Source organism: Strongylocentrotus purpuratus, unplaced genomic scaffold, assembly GCF_000002235.5.
Source record: "Strongylocentrotus purpuratus isolate Spur 01 unplaced genomic scaffold, Spur_5.0 spur5_scaffold_17, whole genome shotgun sequence".
In the NCBI taxonomy this organism is placed as follows: Eukaryota; Metazoa; Echinodermata; class Echinoidea; order Camarodonta; family Strongylocentrotidae; genus Strongylocentrotus; species Strongylocentrotus purpuratus.
The window spans coordinates 28,146,503-28,169,997 of NW_022145602.1; the positions used below are offsets into that span (position 1 = coordinate 28,146,503).

Below are 23,495 nucleotides of genomic sequence, written 5' to 3' on the forward strand. Positions count from 1 at the left end.
GCGGTGTTTGGGTGTCTGACCTCGGAATTGTGATTGTTTTTTTTTCACCTACTTGGAGATACCAGTTAAGAAAAGGTGTTTATTTGGCAAGGAAACCAGTCGTTAGAAAGAACGGAAAGTCAGGCATCCTTTCGATGGCTTTCATTAACAGGAGCTCGATGCTAATGGAAAACGCGAGTGTAAATTCATATGATGACTCTTCTGATAACGCGGATGAGTTTCCCTTCTCTAAAACGTGGCTTGGCATAGTCCCATTTGTCGTTTCCTGCATAAGTGTTGTAACTATCATCGGAAACTTCATGGTGATTGTCGCCTATATTCGAGATCAACAAATCCGAGCGAATGTGGCAAATCTCTTTATTTTCAACCTTGCTATCACGGACTTCATCGTAGGAACTCTCGTCTGGACGGTTAATACATCTTGGCTCGTTACGTACGTTTGGGTCCTGGGTGAGGTATTCTGTAAACTGTGGCTAGTTTTGGACTACACAGTGGTCATGGTATCTGTTTGGACGATGGTGATGATAAGCTGGGATCGCTACTGTCTTTTGACAATGGGTCTAAAGTATCAGAGTTTTCAGACCAAGAAGCGAATCGGACTGATCCTTACCGGCATATGGGTGTTTACTTTGATTTGGTACTTAACACTTACATTCGCATGGGCCCCAATAAGTGGTCAAAGCCAGATAGATTATACCGACGACTGTGAAATGGAATTTTCCGCCAGTTTCACCGGGACAACACTCCACAACATGACCGTGTTCATTATACCGTTTTCAGTTCTGATCATTCTGAATATAAAGGTGTATGCTAACATCAAACGTAGGTCGAGGGGCGTCGTAGGGCAGAGTCCTCTAACCAACCAATCGACGCAATCTACAGGGCTTGGTCAGGTACACACTGATACATCAGTGTCTCCTGGAAACCTCCCCCTTGCGGATATGCCAGCAGTCGAGGGACAGCCTACTACATCCGGTCCGTCAACCGCTATCTCTAGTACAGCTGCACAACATTTGCAGAGTCAAGACCCAGGTAAGGTGCCCGTCAGCGGCACATTGGTAGTCGAGTCGAAGACAGAAGAACGGACATTTGCCAAACACCGAAAAGCAGCCATTGTTCTTAGCATCCTCGTAGGATGTTTCATGCTCTGTTGGTTGCCATACCAAGCTTCCACCGTCATGTTGGCAGTTTGTGGGTCCAACTGCGTTTCTTATTTTACGTGGGAGTTCACGAATTCGCTGGTTTGGAGTAACTCGACGATTAATCCATTTATTTATGCTGCCACTAATAAGCACTTTCGTCGTAACTTCCGGCACTATTTGTTTCTCGACCGATGGTCGTGTGATATCAAGAGCTGCAAAGTCAAGTGCAAGCGTTAATTTTTTTTTTAGAGTCAGCATATGATAGTGGTTACATAATACGGTGTTTAGCAAAACCACCATCTTGAAATAAGTATAGGGTAGGTTCTGTGGATGGTAAGAATAGGAAGAGAATGTTTTGTACTGAAAAAAGGGGTCTGCAACGGTTACGAACAGTGATTTATAGCATTGTTTAGAAGTGTAACTTTAACAAAAACGCTGACAGTCGGTGATATTCTCACAATAATTAAAAAAAGGGCCGCTTTACATATTGATAAAGGATGGAAGGTGTGATCTTATGGGCAGATAAGATAGACATTAGTCTATAAGGATATATATTTTTTCATCTCATCTGGGGGCACCTTTGTGAATCACCAAAGGGGCACTATTTATAAACTACTCGTCGGTCATTTATTGATATAGTAATATTTTAGCGTCTACGCCCATGTCCTCTAGGTAATAAGTATATATCTTAGATTAGTATACAAATGATGCATCCGCATGAGTTCATTATACGATCTATCCGCACTCGAGTTGAGGCTGCGTGTATCTATCGCACGAAGCTGTTAGGCTGAGTGCGATAGATACACGCAGCATCAACAAGGGCGGATAGATCGTATAATAAACGAATGAAAACATTCATCATTTGTTTTATACAATGAAACTCCTAGATCCTTGTCATTTGATGTAAAAAGAATGAATTCAAGATTGTTTCGTGACAGTATATGGCTGACAAATAATAGTGGCTGACGATAATTAATGACGAAATTAATGGAAGCAATTGAAAAAGAATTAATGAATTACTGAAAATATTCTTGATATCAATTTAATAAATTGATATAAGACAAAAAAGGGAAACATAAAGTTAATATTGAACTCATAAAATGTTTTTGCATATACTTAAATTAATGAAAACGAAGCATTATTTTTCGACTGCATTTTACTAAGTTTGAACGTGTTTGTGGAGTTAAAAAGCTGACCCATTTTCAGTGTATTTGGTCTTTCAATAAAATATTTATCGATGAACAATTTTCTGTCTGAACGAAAGGTAGGGCATACAAACAAGTAATGAAACTCATCCCCGAGCGATTGCAAATTGCACAGCGTACATAGCCTCATTTCCCTTGGAGTATTTGAATATCTACCAGCTACAATCGGCAGGTAATGATTGCCACAGCGAAAACGACTTAAGATTGTCCGATCTCTTTTACTGAGATCGATTAAGTATATTTCTGAACATAAAGAATGTTTGAAGATTTGATAGTTAACACAATGCGAATTAAAGTACATACAAGCAGACCAATACTGAGCATGAGAATCTCTCAATCGATGTTCCACAGTTTGTTTGACCCACTCAAAGCTAGTATTTTCACAAATTTCCCATAAATTAGACATTCCCATATTGTCCAGAGTCAGCTTGATTTTTTTTAACCAAGGTGCCTGATATATATTCTTCTCAAAGAGTAATTTTAAGATAATATACACCTTACCAGAAAATTTATCCTGTCCACTATGTACAATCCTACACCAGAAGTTTATCATTCTGCTTTCGATTTATTTCTCAAGTTTAAGCCTCCCCAATTCACCAAGTACCATACAATTTGCCGTTGTTTTGTTGACAGAAAGGGCTTGCTTACAAGATTTCAAGATCATGTAGCACTTCAAATCCCCATATCTCACTTCCATAGAGCAGAATAGGCAACACAAGTAGATCAAATAATTCTCGCTACCCTAAATAGGTACGAAAATCTCGAAATTCGCGAGACGAGGTAATTTTCACTCTCTCGGGTCGTCACTACAACTTCCGGTATAGAGTCCCATCCCGCTGGCGCTAGCGCCTGTGTTCGCTGTGCAGAGTTTTCACGCACGCTAAAATCGATGCCAATCAGTGTAATTTGTACAGATTATAATATGCAATGGAAAGCTTCGGGCAGAATTAGTGACTTTAGCACAAAAGGCCGTTAAACTCTACCGTGAAAGAGAGGGTTGTGATCACGAACGCCTGCACAGGAAGCTGTAATGTCGAAAAGCTATCCCATAATGCAATGCGCTTTTCAGGATTTTCCCCGGATCTCGGCAGAATCGCTATTTGGGGTAGCGAGAATTCCAAGAGGATATCAATAGGTAAGTGCAGTTGATAAGTTTTAGATAATAGACTATACATTGCTCGTCTAGCTTGATTAAGTTGCTTAATTTGTGCTTACGAAATTTGTTGTTGTAGTTAAAAGTAGTTCCAAGATAGACGTATTCATCAACAACTTCTACAATATCATGATCAAATTTAAATATATGAATTTTTCGAACTTTACGACGAGAAAATACAACAACTTTGGTGTTAGCTGTTTTAACTTGAAGAAACCATTTTTTTTTACAGTAATCAGATACTGCATCAAGAGCAAGCTGAAGATCACTTTCAGTTTTTGCAAGAACTATTGTATCGTCTGCATACAGTAATGTAAAAAGCCTGAGATATACATCTATACCATTTGATACGCAGCTGCATCAATATTGTCAGGAAGAATATTCATGCCTCCAAACTTTTTCGCAAATGAATTGTTTGAAGTCATTTAAAAAAGGGCAAATAGCATCGGAGATAAATTTTCTCCTTGTCGCACACCAATGTTACAATCATATAAAGAAGACTTTTCTGTACCAGAAATTACACATGACTTAGATATAGCAAGCGCACTTACCTCTGAACCCATTTACGCATAGTGCTGCGCAAGAATAGGCCCATGCACACGCATTATTAGGCGCTCCAACCTCTACGCGCACTACTGCGCGCTCTGAAAACGAGTTCAATAGTACTGGTAAATATTGCACTCCTTTTCATGAAAAGGAGTGCAATAGGCTCAGTGAATGAATCACATGTGACCGCGCATGACCAATCATTTGATTAGGATCTGGGAGTGAGTTGTATAAAAGTAAATATGCATCATAGGCCAAGAGCATTAGCTTTAACATGGACATTTTCCATAACAAGCTGATTTTTTCAGGATAGGTCCAGGAATATGTGTAAATTAACATACTAAAAGTCCTCATGAATCCTCCTTGAGCGTTCTCCGTAATCCAAGATGGCGTCCAAAATGGCCGCCATTTCCTGTTTTTCTCTTAAATTTGAAACTAGGTAACCCCAATACAAAATTTAAATGTCTAAATATATGTTTTTAAGCATAAGGAACTCATTAAAATACATGTTAATAAATTTTGAAACACACAAGTAGCTATAAACCACTTTAGCCCTTCTCAAAATTCAAAATGGCGCCCAAAATTGCCGCCATTTCCTGTATTTCTTATAACTGTCCAACTAGAGAACCCAAATACAAAAATTAATTGTCTAAATATATGTTTTTCATCATAAGGAACTCAACCAAATACTTATTAACACATTTTAAAACACACAAGTAGCAGTAAAGCCACTTGAGCACTTCTCAAAATCCAAAATGGCACCCAAAATGGCACCCAAAATGGCGATTATTTCCAATTTTATCTCATTGTACTAAAGAAGATACGTTATGAATATAATCAAATGTCTATACTAGAAAAGCACCATTGAAATACATATCAGTACAACAAACTTTTCATTAAAAAATACTTCTTATGCATAAAGTACACACATACACATATGGCTGCTTCCACCATCCTCAACGATATCAGACTGACAGTGTGCAACCGTGAAGAGTACTCAACATTAGATGGAACTGAAAATGTAGACACATTAGTACCAAGGTCGCTAAAGCGTTTGATACATAATGAATATAAGATAGGTGCGGTATGGATGTTGCTTTGCTGCAGCACTAGTTGGAGGTAGACTTTCTAACTGAAAGGATGAACTCAGAGAACTGCGACCAATTGTCCGTTTGTATGCAGTGTGACGGTAGTCATCAAGAGATTCAAAACTGCTGGCCCCATAAAGGCTTCCCCGGTTCTTTTTTGACCTCGTCATGGGTGCTTCCACTGCGAATGTATCAAGCAAGTCATAGTCAAGTTTCTTGTGGACCATATTGAAAGTTTACGATTGTCCTGACGGTAGATTGCCTAGACCGTATCACACCCTGTCACAGCATAAAGAAACATCAGGCGATTTCTAGTGTCCTATGGCATGCTGAATTTCATGAATGTTGAAGACCGTGACAGGATTACTGCGGCATAGCATGTGCATATCTGTGGAAGTGGTTGCCCGAGCAACTAGCATGACCAGTAAGTCTGTGTCCGTACCAACGACAAAAACTGGCACCTGTTCTGACTCTGTTACTGCTTGTGCTGTGGAGACAATCAGGGTAGAGGCATCCGCTTCTGCCTGCTTGATACGTATTTTGTCATGTAGAGTTTGTATAAGTCTCATCTTATTGTTGCTGTTGGTTAGGAAAGCTGTTTTGGGTTGTGCTTGTTGGCATATTATCATCAAATAAAGAGGTACATTTCTGGGCTATTCGTCTCTGCTCAGCTACCTTTTTTGAAGTTGCACTTCCATATCCATCAAAAACCACCTTCAAATGAGCTCCATAATGCTTTAGGGTGTATGAAATATATGAACGAACAAATTCAGCATAGGTTGACATTTGTGGTCAAACAACTGATTGCAGTAGGCGACCACCATCTTAAACAAAGAGACCATTTCTGGCAGGTTGGATTGCTTGGTGAACGAATTCAGCAGGAGACCCAGAGAACTCTTTGTTGGCTTCCGCATCACCCCACCTTTGAAAGGGAAAGTGCCTGGGTGCAAAGAACGATTCCATCTCAGTGTTGCTGTTCAGGACACATGCGATTCTGTTGAACAGTAGCGTTGGGTCGACTTTATATGTGCTTTGTCCCCTGATTTTCACTCTCTTACTCTTGGCACCAATGGTCTTCACCTTGTCCTTACGATGTACGTAGCTTGATATCTGTAAACTTCCTACCATGTATTCGTTTCGGATGCCGCTACTAGGCCGATTTGTACAGGTTAATCACAATTAACAGATGAACCAGTGACAATGCCAGTTGACAAGGAGACCAAGCAATTTATTAGTTTCATATCCAGCAAATGGTGATGTGCCTGCAGCCATCCAACAAAGATACATCTATCTTTATTGTCTCTTGACCTGGTACTTTGCTGTATGTCTTTATGCTGCTCTGATGTACCAGTGTGTTCCAGTTCATCAAAGGTATGAACACAGCGAGGAAGTGCATGAACCCACTTAGCCAATGTACAGTCTGTGATTCCACGTCCACCAGTCATTTCTCTAGATGTTTTCAGCTGCCGCATCAGGAACTTTTCAATAGTTTGATCAGAGAAGTTTCCACCCCAGAATGAATCAACACGGGGGATGGTGAAGTATCCCTTTTCTGCGAATTCATTTCCTGGCATGGTTTGCTCTAGAGCTTCCATCTGTTGTAAATACAACCTGGCAGATTTGACATAGGGAAGATGTCCTGCAGCATGGAAATGTTGTATCATTTCCCTCACGTAGCTGAGATGGAGCTTCCAGTCTCCTGTCCTTTCAGCTGGAATGAAACATTGCAGAAGAGACACATAATTGTTGGATATACTGCAACCAAAGTTTCCCTAACCTACTTTGTCCTGCTGCCCGGTCAATGAGTTGTGAATGATCTGACTTTAACTGTTTGACACACTCCTTCTCAGGTACATCAGTCACCTTCGTGTCCTGGTTGAGGAGTGCACCATACAGATTTGCTAAGTGGTCCTTATCTATGCTGTCTAAGATGCCAGGTTTACCCATAAACATACAAATGAGGGCAGCTGAAGTAAGAATGTGAGCACGAAGAGAAGGGGAAAATGCATGACCAGATTGCATATGTATGACAGACCCTTTGGCGTACACTGTCTCCCATAGCTCTGTAAGCACACTTCCGCCCATGACGTGGGCCTATATGCTGCCGAGATATGACATGAGGAGGTGAAATCCACTAAGACGGTCGATTACTTTTCCTAGGTCTTGAGAAGAAGCTACAATCTCTGCTGCCTTGATGTACGAGGGCTGGTCAAATGTTACTGCATATATTCTTAAGTTATGTTTTTCACATTGTGAATGTGCGAAGTATAGTGCCGTTTAGATGGTACTCGGATTGGAGGGGTCTAAATATATGAAGGGCAGAGTTTCAATTCTCGTACTGGTCATTCTGCATTGCCACTTTCATGACACCTCTCCATGAAGGACAAAGCTCATGTTGCTCAAGATGTCAATCTGTTCACGTGAGCCACACTTCCGGTGTTTATACACAGCTATTCCAACAATATTGGCAACAGAAATGACCTGGTCTACTAGCAGAGATGATATGGCATGTGCTATTGAGGTGCATTTCCTGTTTGAAACCGTGTGACTTTTGACTTTACGACATTAGTACTAATGTGTCTCCATTTTTAGTTCCATCTAACCCGGGTATCTGACGTTGAGTACTCTTCACGGTTGCACATTGTCAGTCTGATGTCGTTGAGGATGATGGAAGCAGCCATATGTGTGCATGTGTGTGTGGTTGGGTGTGTATACTTTATGTATAAGAAGTATTTAATTATTTAATGAAAGGTTTATTTGCACTGATATGTATTTCAATGGTGCTTTTCTAGTATAGACATTTGATTGTATTCATAATGTATGTACTTTAATACAATGAGATAAAATTGGAAATGGCGGCAATTTTGGGCGCCATTTTGGATTTCGGGTTGGGCTAAAGTGGTTTATAGCTACTTGTGTGTTTCAAAATTTATCAATATGTATTTTAATGAGTTCCTTATGCTTAAAAACATATATTTAGACATTTAAATTTTGTATTTGGGTTATCTAGTTGCAAAGTTATAAGAAATTCGGGAAATGGCGGCCATTTTGGACGCCATCTTGGATTGCGGAAAACGCTCAAGGAGGATTCATGAGGACTTTTAGTATGTTATTCTAGACATACTCCCGGAGCTATCCTGAAAAAATCAGCTTGTTATGGAAAATGTCCAGGTTTAAGCCTATTTTGACCTAATGCTCTTAGCCTATCAGTATGAAATATTGGATAGTCATCCTCAAAGGCTTCATTTCCCTAACTCGCATGCGATAATATTTAACTCTGTCATAGTTGCAACAAAATCCGGCACAAATGAAACAGGCCATTAACAAAATTATCGCTGAGGGTGGAGAAAATATTGATTAATGCAATGAGTGTATCATTTGAAAGCATTCTTTTTCTTCTGAATATACGAATATTCAGAATATCTATATTTAGAAGGTTGGCTTGAATTTTCCTGCCTAAGGATGGATATGAAGATTATATATTCTGTTGGCGACATTTATGACTCAAACAATAGAAATATATAACGTGTGGATTTTGATCAAATATTAAGTTAATTGATATTCATTGTTGTTTGTCAGCACGATTTACGTACAGACCTCTTTTTATGATATACACTGAATATGGAGATGAGAGAATAAAGGCTGAAAAATGTTTCCGCCTTCGAATCTGTGTCACTTGCTTAGAACGCCAATGCCTTAACCACTAGATCACGGAGACGGGCCAATTGCGTCGGCGACATGAGATTCAATAGACCAACAGATTGACAAATCTTCAACCTTTATCAATTGATTCCTTTGTTGGGAGAAGAAATAGGGAACTTTGATTGAAGATACACAGCCATCATTCTCTCATTTCCTTTTGCATTGTATTCATTTCCTGGAGAGTTGCAATTTCCTAGAGAGTTGCCAAAGCTGTGAAATATGATTTACCTTATGATAACATGTATAGTTATACCTGTCTTAGTGGCCACCTGTATATAAAGGCCTATCTATAGTTTATAGTTGAAATGCATTTTGTCTCCCTAGAGTAGGAGATGTGTTTTTGTAGATCCTGTCTAGTAAGGCCACCTGTCTACTGTGGCCACCTTTCATGTTTCCCTTGGGTGGCCTTAATATATATCAAACTCCCGTAATTTGCTTGTTTTCATTCAATGTTTTAAAGTTTATGTATTTTAACAATGTTATTCATGTTTACGCATAGTTTTCTCAGTTTTAAAGTTTTGTTTACACATAATATGTGTATTTCTATCGGAAATAAACTGAGGTAATCGTGATATGTTTTAGATTTTGAGAAAAAAAAGTCTTAGATCTTCATTAAGAATGTATGTTTGAAAGATGTGAATATATTAAGAATATAGACAGAACGTATATTTGTATATGTGCCTGTATAGTAATTAGTATATATTGTATAACTTATATATTTGATAGGGTTCTGCCTCGTAAGGCCAATGGCTTATGCGGTTCCCTTCCACATTTTCGTTTCACTGTGATGTATTGCTTACATATGCTATTGTTCATATAACTTGTGTTTTTATGGTATATTTTTAATGGAATGTGAAAAATAAACCTGAACTTGAATATAGCCCATTTGTACGTGATACATTCGATCTCGAACTATCTCTAACGATTTGATAATTCTTCAAATTAAATGAATCGGCTAAATCTGAGTGTAGTAACCAAGTTTCTGTGATACCTATAATTTAGAAGAAAAACTATTGAGAGTACAAAGGAGCATTTCCAAAGAATCAAATTATATATTCAAACTTCTAGAGTTAATATGAAGTAAACTGAAATTCTGCGTTGCAATCATAAAATTGTCAATAAATTCCATTGGGGTCAGTGGCGTAATGAGCTAAAACTTTTTTTTGTTTTCCTTTTTTTTCGGGGGTGAGGGGGGGGGGGCAGAATAAGAATTGGTTAAACACTGGTATCAAATTGGAAATAAACACCTTTTTGGGGGGGGGGGGCAATGGAATTTTTTAATTCAATAATTACTGCTGAATAGGGTCAAGAATAATTTCAATCTAAAAAAGAAATATTTCTATTTTGATACGGATATAATAGAAAAGCATAATAATAATATCGAACATTTAGGAGCGCTAAAAACAATAAGTATTATAGCGCTTACGAATACAAATGTATGAACAGAGGACAAAAAATGTCCAATTTCACAGGAAGTAGATTACATAGATCACTGGGGAAAAGAGTAAGTTTTGAGGGATCTTTTGAAAGTGGCAAGACAGGTAATTTTCCTTATGGAAAGAGGGATGCGGCATAGTCGCCATTGTGTGTAAGGTTTCTGTGTGAGAAGAGTGATAGCGATGGAAGGTGAGCAAGGAAGTTGTGGATGAGATGGAGAATGGAATGATGAAGGATGAAACATTAATGGTTGTATGTTAAATATTTGTGGTAATACGCTCTTTTGCTTACCCGTGATTCTCTGTTCCATTAGAGAGGCGTGGATAACCAAAAGAGCGTCTTAGCAAATACATCAAACATATAGGCCCGAATAGGCCATTTCGTAATGTAACCAAATTTAATGCACAAGTCTTTGTGAAGTGCCTCAAAACAAATTATTTCATTCACCTGGTAAGAATAATAGTTTTTCAATAGACATAATCCAAACTGCATACATTAGTTGTTGCCAGGTAATTGGACAAACATTATGGACACTTGATATATGCAGTTTGCATTCTGACTATTGAATTACTGTTATTCTTATCAGGTGAATGAAATAATTTGTTTTGAGGCACTTTACAAAGACTTGTGCATTAAATTTGGTTACATTACGAAAATCGACGCGTTTTTACACACCTTGGTCTGTAATAACGCGTCAAAATGCGTCATATGACGTACATAAACCTAGGTTTGTCGACAAACCTCCTTTGTAAATTCGGGCCATAGAACCCAAACTAAATAGGCATCGTATTTACATTCATTTTCAATTTTTCGCAATGTAACGAAATCCAATGAATACGTCCCTACGAAGCGCCCCGAGGCGAACTGCTCTACCCATACGTCACAAACAACTGCATCCTACCAGTCAGCGTGCAAATCGCACACATTACATGCCGCTAGGTAGGGCAATCAATTTTGTTTGTCCAGGGACGTGATAGACATGGACTGGAATCAAGCCGCTGAAAAGTTGAGCGCTAATCTTCAACTGTTGACCAGGTGGTGAGATAAAAGAGCGCATGAAATTTCAGGATTTAGAATTCCTACATCAGAAAATTGTATCCCAGCAACTGTTCGCTGTCCCTTTCTATGATTTATCATCAGTTGTTGAATGTGTAATGAGTAGAGCAAGCGAACAAAAATTTGTATAATTTCATCCTTTTTTCCAACTGCAAAAATACAAAAAACACGTGAAAACACGCATTAGCAGACTTAAAGTTATCGAAGATTCTAAATCATGGATTAAATAACGGGACATTAAAACATGCAAAAATTAGCGCATTATCCTAAAATATTGAGTTTTGTCAGGATCTAATTTTTCCTTTACCAACTCTGGCACACATATTATAGGAAGGGCGGGGTACTAAATTCGAAAAATTGTTTGATGCACTATTCCCAGTCAGTCCCCATATAAAGTTTATAATTTACACTGAAATTTTTGCAGGTACTTTAACATTTTGTCATAAATGTGAAACTAGTGCCTGGCCTCCGAAGTTCCCCGCAGTAGAAGCGCGGCTCGGAGCATGGAACTTTAAAGCCAAGTAGAATGTTACACATCCCATTGTTACGCTTTAGCACTCAGGAATGCGTAAATAAATTGAAAGAGTTTCCACTCCTTTCTTTCACCTCCCTTGTAGGGCAATCAATTTTGTTTGTCTATCCACCACCACCAACGTACGCAACTCGCATCATGGCAATCAAAATACAACTATTCGAAACAGGCGAATGAAACAATCCGCACCAAGACACAAAGGGAGATGTCATACAATTCGGTCAGGGCGTATATTGCACCGGTAATGGAAGCTCACAATAGACCACTTTGGTAACTGTAATTGAATGCATACGTTTTTGTAAAGTGCTATGTTAAAAAAATTGTATTCACCTGTGACGAATAATATACTGTATTTCAATAGTCAGAAGTCGAATTGCATGCATTTATTGTTGCTGAGGGAAAAACCATTAAAGGGAAACTCCATTGACCCTTATATAAAATATGTTTTAATAGAAGCCAAAAAAAATTAAGAAACAATTCGATGAAAGCTTGTCAAAAATCGGACAGTAAATAAGAAAGTTATGAGTTTTTTAAAATCATGAAAACTATGAAATATGAGAGACAAATTGGCACTGCGAAATTGTGATGTCATCCCCTCACAACTCACCACTGATCTGAATGAAAGAAGGCCCCAACATCTCAATTTCTCTGAATGTTAATATGGGCGTGCATGAAAGAATATGTTATCCGTGATATATGATCGAGATAGGCATGAATAAATATATATTTGTATCAAAATTGAATTTAAAGAGAAGGGTGAGTTCTGGGAAGAGTAGAAAAATAATTTGTGAGCGTTATCATTGTTATTATGCAAGTGTGGAAGAACATCAGATAAAACATGTTCCCTGAAAAGCATGTCTCTTCAAATGCCTTCATATTCTAAATATGTCATGTAACATCGTAAAAATCGGGACAGAATTTTACGCCACATGTTCGTGTATTCCCCTATACATCTTTCTGTGTACAGCGTTTGTAACTTTACCAAGACTTGGCCAAATTTCTTAACATTTTGATGATTCCAGAACCTTGCAATACACACGAATACTTATATGCTAAATGATCAACCTTTTCTGGTCGATTCCACACCGTTTCTTTCACAATGCAATCGCATGACCAGAACTCAACTTCATCTTTAATTACATTTCTTGCATTCAACAATGGATGACATTTGAGGTGCTGAGATCGTATTTAGATACTGCGATTGCCAATTCGACTCACAGATTTGAAGTATTTCATGAAAATGTATGGATTTAACAAATCCATAACTTTTTTATTTTATGACCAATTTTGTTCAAACCTTCACTGATCTGTTCCTCAGATTTTCCCCTTGAATTAAAACGAACTTATTATTAGACTCAATTTCCCATTTAATGTTTGTTCTGCGTAACAACACGTACTACATATATATGCAATTCACATTCTGACTATTGAAACACAGTCAGTCGGAAATAATTTGTAACGAGGCAGTTTAATAACTTAGGTTAAATTAGATTAAATTACGAAAATGGCCTATTAGTGCGGTTTTGGTACTTTAAATGGGGAGACGTGGCACCTTCGAACATTGTGCAGTAGTTTGCAACACAAGTGAACTTGAGATTTGAAACCATATAATATTTCTTGAACCTTCATTTAAACGGACAAAATGCGGCGCCCCCTTTTTCAAAATTTTGCTGTGAGTTTTAGTTCAATAATATTTCATAACGAATTAAAACATGAATAATTTGTTTTAAAAACCAACAATGCTATGATCATAACAAAACAACAAAGGATTTAGGGGCTGTTTTCATCAATCGTTAATAACCCATTTTGATTTTTCGTCTTGGTTTTATTAGTTTTAATACATTTTCATACTTTGCACGAGCGGTTGCAATTTGCCAATTAAATTTCTTTAAGGGATTCCACGTTTACACAATTTGCCCACTAGAGAATAAGAAGAGAAAATACCATAAGAAATTCGACCCCTTTCTGAAAATAAAAGAAAATTCTACGACTCCTATTGTTTGAAATATTTGTTTAGAGCTACAAATGAAGGAGTTTCGAATTACCAATTGTTTCCCTATAGTATACGCAATAGAATCGAATGGGGTAAGATTTTAACACCCCTATCAAGCGGCGGTTCAACCTTTTTAAAGTCACACCACCTTTCAAGAAATTCAACATTTTCACATCATCCCTATCCCGAATGCATCACAGAAGATTTACTTTTTAATACACTCATAGGAATACGGGTAAACTCCGTTTGCTTGAATAGTTTAATTTAGGTATAAATAGTTATTTGACTATGGTTACTCTCCCCAAAGGGATCAATGGGCTAGAGTTATAACCTTAAAGATACACTTGAGTTCTGGTAAAAAAAAAAAAAAAATGAATTATCGCAGAATCAAACGAAACTTACACTGAATGTTCAAGACAAATAAATGTCATTTGCCAAAGAATTTTGGTAGAAAATGTATAGTGGCTGATTAATGAGCAAAGGAAGATGAGGAAATCAAGTTAAGTCGGGGCCCGACACCATGTGTAGTCCCATATACATCTTTCTGTGTACAGTGCTTGTTACTTTACCAAGACTGGGCCAAATCTATTATGATTTTGATGACTCCAGAACATTGCAGTGCACACCAATACTTACATGCCACATGATCAACTTTTTCTGATCCATTCCACACCTTTTTTCACAATGCAATCGCATGACCAGAACTCAACTTTATCTTTAAACAATTCTACTGAGAGTCACGTGCCTGTATGACGTAGTACAAGTCGATGGATGCTGCAATATGTATTTTACTCAACGAAGTGATATCATTATCGTTTTGATGGGGTGGGGGCTTGGGGACTGTTGCCCCGCCTCAATGTTATGAAGCCCAGCGAGCGGGAAAATGTAGGAGATAAGACCAGAAGAAAAGGAAAGAAGATACGACGAGAAATAAAAAATGAAAAATGCAAAGAAAAAGAAGAAAGAAAGAGGTGATTTATTGCATCGCTTGTATTAAATCGCAGGGTTCAATCAGAATATATATATTACCATCAAATCATTCTTTACGTACATTGTGTGGGCCTGTAATAATCAATTACAGACTGCATATTTCGTTTTTTGAATATATCTTAGACAAGTATAGTTAAGGCTTTTTCAGATATAGTCCGATATAGCAATCTCCAACACGGCGATGCGATCTACACCTTCTTACTTGTTGCCAGCCGTAGATGGCGTGATCCTCAAATAAGGAAGCCTGACAAAAGAGTTCGTTCGGCTTGCAGCAAGTGTAAGGACTTTTATTGAGATAAAGTATAAGAACTGACCAGATTCTGGAATATTATCAGATATGGCAAAGTAAGCAGCCTAAAACATAAGCTGTTTTTTAAATGTTTTTAAAGAACAGGGCTTTAGTTTGCTTGTATGACCAAAGTTCATTTGAAATGCTAAGTTTCAATGGCTTCAAACAGAAAAAAATAAGCATTACCCATGAGGGAGAATGGGAGTCTCAATGAATAACAGAAAAATTGAACGAAAATATCAGGGTTGTAACGCCCACTTACCCAAGTCAATGCTTAGCCTACAACTTCTTAGATATTTTCAAACGTTATTACGATATCACCCTAAAAATAAAAAAATATTCGTAAGTAATTCACAATTTAATCGACCGTTATATTTGTTGATTTGATAATAGCTCCCTCTGCCGCAATGTGAAAACGGCGCTAGATTTTAATTTCTTACAAAGAAGTTTTAGGATCTTTAACTGTAAAATTTCACACAAGTCTGCAAATGGGATTCACGGCCTTTAAAGGCATCGTTCAACGATGTTAAATCTGAGATGCACGGCCCTACGTATTATGCGTGTTTGTGATATGATGTAATATTGAAGCCCTAGAAAAAGTCGCGCTTCAAATTGATCAAGAAGTGCCTCAAAAAAAGTAAAAATCTTTGATTGACCGGTTTTACCATACTCGCTTTCCCAATTGATTGTAATGTAATGAAAACCGTTAGGAAAACGCAAAAATTTGGTTTCGATTTCCATTCATAAATATCTTGATAATCAGACAGGCGATCGGCTTGTAAAAGTCATGGGTTCCTACTGGCCTAAAGATTTATAATTATGATTGCAGCATGAGTTAAATCCAGGATTTTGTTTCAGAATCTGAGATAAAGTTACTGGATCCCTTTAAGGACACCACGTTGGATGTACTGTTTAGGTCGGATAGAGAGATATATTTTCAACCAAGCCTAGAAAAAGTACATTTTTAATTATTCTTGTTGTTGCATTGATATAATCACAAGGCCCTAACGGAGAACAATTATTGGTATTATAACCATAATTATTTTCACTATCAGTTATATTGATTATGATGATGAACATGATGATGGCTTTTATTGTTGTTATTATTATGATTAGTATTATTATTACTACTACCAGTTTGGTATTTATTATTATTAGTACTACTAATATTATTATGATTACTCTTATTGTATATAATTATATAACTCCTGTCATTATTATCATTATCATTTATAATAAATACTCTTTTATTGCATTTCACATCGTACTCTTTCCCTTGTACTGCACATTTTAAAGTTATTTATCATTATCATTTTGTGTATGATCGAAAGCGTTAAGATATGTTGTGGCATGTTTTGTTTGATCTTTCTATTAAAAGAAGAAAAAAAGGGTTCTAGTGAAAACCTATTCGAATTGCAAAGAAATTTTCCTTTCATGATTTTGTCTGTTCTGCTGCATTGTGAGAAATGCTAAAATTATGTAGAGGAAAGAATTCCATTGAAGTAACGAATGTTTATAAAAAGTAGACGGTAAGAGCTTTTTTTTATATGGCATATCCCATGGGATAATTAAGTGCCCAACATAAATGCAGCTTTTATTGTTATTGTTATATTACTTTATCCTAAATGTGTAAAGGAGGATTTCTGACGTCAATTTCGATCTACTATTTTTTGTTTAAATTGTAACGCACAAGAGGTTCGTGATAAAAACACCCTTTTATGATATGCGTTCACTAGTAACAAACATACAGTAGTCGATAGTCGAACACCAACCAGTATACAATGGAAAAGCTTTGTGGTTCGTTCCAAATGATATTTGTAAATAATGGTTTGGTCAAGCTGTAATTAAACGACTTATGAATACACCTGGAATTCCCGCAATATGCTTATACCTGGCAGGTTTTAACTCCTTGAAATGCTCGAGCTCCTTTATGACAGCCATGCTAATGCCGGGGTTATATTTGTAAAGCGACAGAAGTGACAAGTTTGACGGACATGAGCAATATACAAAAACCCTTTTATGTTACTTTCAATATGGATTCCGGTTTTTTGAATGAGATGCTTGGCGTGTTTGCGCTCCTCTTCTGAGGTATTTTTAAATGGCATTGAATTGGTACCCTTTTTTAATTATACACATCGCTGGATTTTTGGCAGGTATTAACACGCGTCATGGGCAGTCAGGGGTGACATGCGTTGAATTATATCTAGTAAAGGTCAAAAAGGAAGTGAGTCTCACATAACAATTCGAGACGCGATATAGTTTACCATTTTGGTGCGTCTTTTATTTCAAACTTAAGATCATAAGATCTTTCAATAATAAAAATAAGAATTATTGATTACCGACTTTATTATTATATAATACCTATATACCTAAAACATATGATATTTAAGCACTGTTTTTCAATAAGTTCCTCACATTCTACTTAATCTGTCATATTATTTGAGTATCATTCAGATGTGCTCATACAACATGTATATATATATATAATTTCTATTTCATATGTTTATCTATATTTTTGGTAAAATGTTGAACGTACAAAACTTGAAAATAATGATATTGATAATGATAAAATTAGGGGAAAATGATAAGAGTAATAGGCTTGATACTAATAATACAAATTGACAATGATAATATCAATACAAATAATAGTGAGCTGTCGTGAAGCACTCGTGTCTCTCAGACATGACACTCTTTATGCTTCAGTGCTATCAAACCGTTCTTAGCGAATGTGATGTTTGAAGTAAAATAAATTTAAAGTATTGGATATGACCGTGAATATATAAATGCATTGCGAAAAGAAATGACAAAATACATTGGGGGACGCTCTTATCATTGTTGAAGAAAAATAAATATTTGATGAGAATAAAGGAATGGACAAGACGTAAAAGATTAGCCAAAGGTAAGTGGGTACGCTTTTCAAAGGTCGCTAACATTTATTGTTAGGTTTATCCTTGAATGTCAAATGAAACATCAATGGGGCTAATCGGATTAAATACCTTTTCAACCGTACTAGCAAAAATTTCCTTACTCTTGTTTTGAATCGACTGATTTTAATGCGATCGCATATTCATAACTAATTCTTTGAAGTACCAAGTATTTAGTTGCATCATATATTGTTCGCCTTGACAGCTATCGAGAAATTAGTACTGAGTCAGTGATACAAGGGAAAGGTCCTGGCACCCGAGACTGCGACGGAAGGAGGGGTTGACCTGTACAACTACAACTATACTCCCACACTTCAAAAATAGAAAGATTTTTTTGCACATTAATCAGTTATTCAACCTTAATAATCGAGTGCCTCTAAATGACATGATTAATGAATTATATAATTTCTCTTAATAATAAAATAAATATTCTCATAGTAGTGAAAATTAATTTTTTAAATGGTATTTCAATATATGAAAACAAGCTTAAACTCATGAATATGTATGTTAAGTGCGTGCGAGTGTGTGTAGGTATGGGTATGCGAGTGTGCGTATGCGCGCGGTGTGTGTTCGAGGGGTCTGGTTTTGACCAGCCCTCTTAACCCCATTCTCTATACTCCCTCTCCTCTACACGGGGGATTATAAACTCAACCCTCTTATTATTTATTTAGACGTTTAAAAGATACCTTGATTGAAGACTGGAAGCGGAATTGTGTCCCTATCAATTGCGTCTACTTTAATAATGCAGATGAAAGTAACATGGATTAATTTTACGCTATTACAGAAAAAAAGTTAAATAAAGGATGACACATTTTAGTTTCTTTGTAATGCTTTCGGCCATAGTTCCTTTATAGAATGAGTCTTGTAGTACTGACAGTGCTACAAATAGATCACACGCAGGGATAATTACAAAAGAACAGATATGACCCGGGGCAATGGATTTACCAACACAGGGAGTCAGCGATAAACGTATAGAGAGCAACAAAATAATTCAAACGAAATAATATGTTGAAATATTAAACCCTTGAGAAAAAAAAAATAGCAAAGTTTAAAGAAAAATGGATGATTTGAACAAAAGAGCACGAGTTGTCAAGTAACGTGGAGCTTATTGAAGAGTGGGGACGAAATATTGCATTTAATACTATCTTTAGAGCTCTAAAATTTGTAAGATGTAGTTTAAAAGTCAGGTTGTATAAAAAGAATAGAGGAATGAAATAGAAAAGGAAGGTGAAGGTAGAGCGAATGGCTGAGTGAGCTCTTTGAAATAATCCACTCAAGGGGAATGTCTTTTTCAAATCAACAGCATTCACACGTAAGCAGAGTGTCTTCCTTTGTAATACGTACATGTATATACAAGTGGATGGACAAGCGATTGTCATTTGGTTATCAAGTGTTTCATCAATGACAGCGCCTAACAAATGCTTCTGCTGACCAGAACGACGACAGCTGCTTCTTCATGCAAGAGATAAATACTTTATACTTATTTATTTGGAGCTGTTACGCGCCTTATTGTGGGTGAGACTTATATAATCAATTTCTCTTAACTTCTTCTTTGTTCTTCTTTTGTTCTTATCATTATTAATTTTATTATTATCATTAGTAGAAAAACTTTCATTAGGCCTATTATTATTTGTTGTTGATGAAATTATTGTCATTATTTCCATAGCGTTCATTGTATGGATTCCCTGTGACTGGCACTAGCTATTAATAGCGAAAAGAAATTGTTCCCCTACGAAAATATTGTTTATATAACATTTAAAGGAATTTTCAAGATATTTGTTCCAACAATATATTTTCTTTGCAAAAACAAATACGCTTTTTTTAATTCAAGCAACAAGTTTAGATACAACGTCAATAAGCAATTTTATTTCGTTCCATTCGTTATTGTTAAGTTTGGTGTATAATTAATTAACAATTAAATCCTCTAATCCATGCCTGTACTTAACAACATAAACCATGGTAAATCAATGATATTTAACAGATTGACAAACAGGCTATTGACTATGTGAAATCGGTGGAGGTTTCCCCCATTAAAATGAATATTTATAGGATTTTCTTTTTTGTTGCATAATTATTCATAACGCTTTGCAATGGATACTATGGTCCCCCAACAGAACACCAAGAGGTTATGCTTTACTGATGACGTCACCCTGTCATTCGTGGCTTCAGTAGACTCTGATGTCACCAAGACTTCAACTCAGCCTAAAAGCACATCTTTCTGTCGCTACCACAATCGGAGCCATCCTTCATCCGAGTTGTTAATACAAGAGCTGCATCGTAATGTATTCCTAATCAAACTGCGGATAATTGATACCTTGAATTTAGAAAACTAATTAACATTGCAATATCATAAATAGCTTTCTTCACTTACCGTATACTGTTATTCAGGACAAGTACTCTATTGCATTCTGAATAACTTGAGGTTGACAAGAATATACGAATTCGCTGGTAAATCGATTGTGTTATAGTTATAGTATTACAACCTTCAGCTTCTTCGTTCTAGGATACAATTAAACTGGCATGATTAGATATTTAACACACATAAAAAATAACTTTATTAATTGTGTTGAGTTTTTGGGTACGGTGTTTTGGGTCAGGCTTGGAATTGTCATCGTTTTCCTCCTGCTTGGAGATACAAGCAGAGAAAAAGTGTTTATATGTCAAGAAATACAATATTTTAGAGAGAACGGAGAGTAAGGCATCCTTGCAATGGCATTCATCTCCAGAAGCTCGACACTAATGGAAAACGCGAGTGTAAGTTCATATTATGACTCATCTGATTACACTTACGTGTATCCCTTCTCTTCGACGTGGCTTGCCATAGTCCCATTAGTTGTTTCCTGCATAAGTGTTGTAACTATCATCGGAAACTTCATGGTGATTGTGGCCTACATTCGAGATCAACAAATCCGAGCGAATGTGGCAAATATCTTCATTCTCAACCTTGCTATCACGGACTTCATCGTTGGGGCTCTCGTCACGACCGTCAATCTTTCTTGGCTCATCAAGGACACTTGGGTGCTTGGTGAGATGTTCTGTAAACTGTGGCTAGTGTTGGACTACACAGTGGTCTTGGTATCTGTTTGGACGATGGTCATGATCAGCTGGGATCGCTACTGCCTCTTGACAATGGGTCTGAAGTATCAGAATTTTCAGACCAAGAAACGAATCGGACTGATCCTTATCTGCACATGGGTGTCTACTTTCATTTGGTACTCAACACTTGCATTCGCATGGGCCCCAATAACTGGACAAAGCAAGATAGATTATATTGACGACTGTGAGATGGAACTTTCCGCCAGTTTCACCGGGGCAACGCTGCACAACGTGACCGTGTTCTTTATACCGTTTTCAGTTCTTTTGATTCTGAATCTAGCCGTGTATGCTAACATTAAACGAAGGTCGAGGGGCGTCGTAGGACAAAGTCCTCCCACCAACAATTCAAATCAACCAACACAATCTACCGGGATAAGTCAGGGACTCACTGACGCATCAGGGTCTCCTGGAAACTTGCCCCTTGCGGATATGCCAGCTGCATTCCAGGGACATCCTACTGCAGCCGGTCCATCAACCGCTAGCTCTAGTGCAGCTGCGCAACATTTGCAGAGTCATGTCCCAGGCGAGGGACATCCTACTGCAGCCGGTCCGTCAACCGCTAGCTCCAGAACAGCTGCACCACATTTGCAGAGTCAAAAGCCAGGAAACGTGCCAGTCAGTGGCACATTGGTAGTTGAGTTGAAGACAGAAGAACGGACATTTGCCAAACACCGCAAAGCAGCCATTGTTCTTAGCATCCTCGTAGGGTGTTTCTTGCTCTGCGGGTTACCATACCAAGTGTCCACCGTCATGTATGCAGTTTGTGGAACCAACTGCGTTTCGGATCTCACGTGGGAGATCACAAACTCGCTGCTTTGGAGTAACTCGACGATTAATCCGTTTATTTATGCTGCCACTAATAAGCACTTTCGTCGTAACTTTCGGCACTATTTGCTTCTCGACCGATGGGTATGTGATATCAAGAGCTGTAAAGTTAAGTGTAATCGTTAAATTTGTATTTCACTGTCACAATATGATATTGGTAGTAACTGAATAGGGCTTTAGTAATGCCACTATCATGAAATAAGGATATTGTAAATATTGTGGATATAGTGAGACTATAAAGGGAACATTTTGTTGGGAAAAAAGAGGTCTGCTATCGTTAACAACAGTGATTTTTGCATTTTTTTTTCAGACTTGCAACTTTAAAGAACTAACACTTACAGTCGGGGATAATCCCACACAAAGCTAAACAAGGACCGTAAAATTGATAATGCGTGATCTTATGGGAAAAAATAATCCATCAAGATGTTCATTGTTTCCCTCCTAACACGGGCATCATTTAAGGTCACCAAAGGGCCACTAATTCATTGATCACCGGTTGTTTATTGATTTGGGAATATACCCGTGTGAGTCAAACAAAAGTTTACACTAAGAAAATTGTCATTTATTTTAAAACTCAGCTATGAACGTAAGGTTACCATACATGTTTTAAAAGAGTGGTTTATACCGAATCGTTTGGTATATTTTGTTATGTGATATGTTTTCACGCTTGGATAAACAGGAGGCGTAGTTTGCGAGAGTCTAAAATTCGACTTCTCATAAAACGAGAGCACAAACAACATACACATGATACCAATTGATTTGGGGTAAAACAGCTTTTCATAAGATGTATAATAGTTTACTGTCCATGGATGATTTTTAAAATAATTATAAAGTTCTAGATGTAAAATTTTGTTTGACTCGAACGTTATAAAGGCTTATATAAAGTCTATAGTTAATATGTATTTGGTTTCTCTAGTGTAGGAAGTGCGTTTTGAAGATCCTCCCAGTAAGGCCACCTGTCTACTGTGGACACCATTCATGTTTTCCTTAGGTGGCTTTAATATTATATACCAAACTGCCTTTATTCAAACAGTGCTTGTTTTCAGTCAATGTAATTTAAGTTTACTAATTGTTTTTTTAAAGTTCAAGTTTTATTTGTTCAACATTTTAAACGGAAATATAGACAGACGAATAAATAGAAATTATATGTATATACATTTAGTATGAGCTCAATGATACTCTATTCATATGATAGATTAAGCAGAATATGAGGAACCCATTGAAAAGCATGCAGTGCTTGTATATTATAGGTTCCTGATAAAAGTAGACATTGTAGATGAAACATCGTAGCACTAGAGAAAGACGTAAATAAGAGGTGATTTTAAAACACAATGGAATAAGTAAATTTGTATACACATGAATTAGCACCAATATCCAGAGCCACCCGGTTAAAATTCGTAGTCACCCGAGCAAATTGGTTTAATAGCGAAGCACCGTTGAACCAAACATCACGCGTATCTATACAGTAATTAAATCAAGAATATAATTACATGAAAGGTTAAACTGTATAAGATTAC

At 37.1% G+C, this 23,495-nt stretch overlaps 2 protein-coding genes across 2 annotated transcripts; both read left to right on the forward strand.

The window, feature by feature from the left end:
- Window positions 1-111: 111 nt before the first annotated feature.
- Window positions 112-2,168, forward strand: LOC752909 (muscarinic acetylcholine receptor M5-like). The gene has a single exon (XM_030988038.1). It carries the CDS (start codon window positions 135-137, stop codon window positions 1,377-1,379), a length of 1,245 nt encoding a protein of 414 aa, XP_030843898.1. The 5' UTR covers window positions 112-134; the 3' UTR covers window positions 1,380-2,168.
- Window positions 2,169-20,696: 18,528 nt separating this feature from the next.
- Window positions 20,697-22,603, forward strand: LOC589871 (muscarinic acetylcholine receptor M5-like). Its single transcript, XM_789502.3, has one exon. It carries the CDS (start codon window positions 20,767-20,769, stop codon window positions 22,102-22,104), a length of 1,338 nt encoding a protein of 445 aa, XP_794595.2. The 5' UTR covers window positions 20,697-20,766; the 3' UTR covers window positions 22,105-22,603.
- The last annotated feature ends 892 nt before the right edge of the window (window positions 22,604-23,495 follow it).

Bases quoted from the DNA above. Each gene is read 5' to 3' on its own strand.
- LOC752909 (XM_030988038.1), top strand. From the start codon at position 135: ATGGCTTTCATTAACAGGAGCTCGATGCTAATGGAAAACGCGAGTGTA.
- LOC589871 (XM_789502.3), top strand. From the start codon at position 20,767: ATGGCATTCATCTCCAGAAGCTCGACACTAATGGAAAACGCGAGTGTA.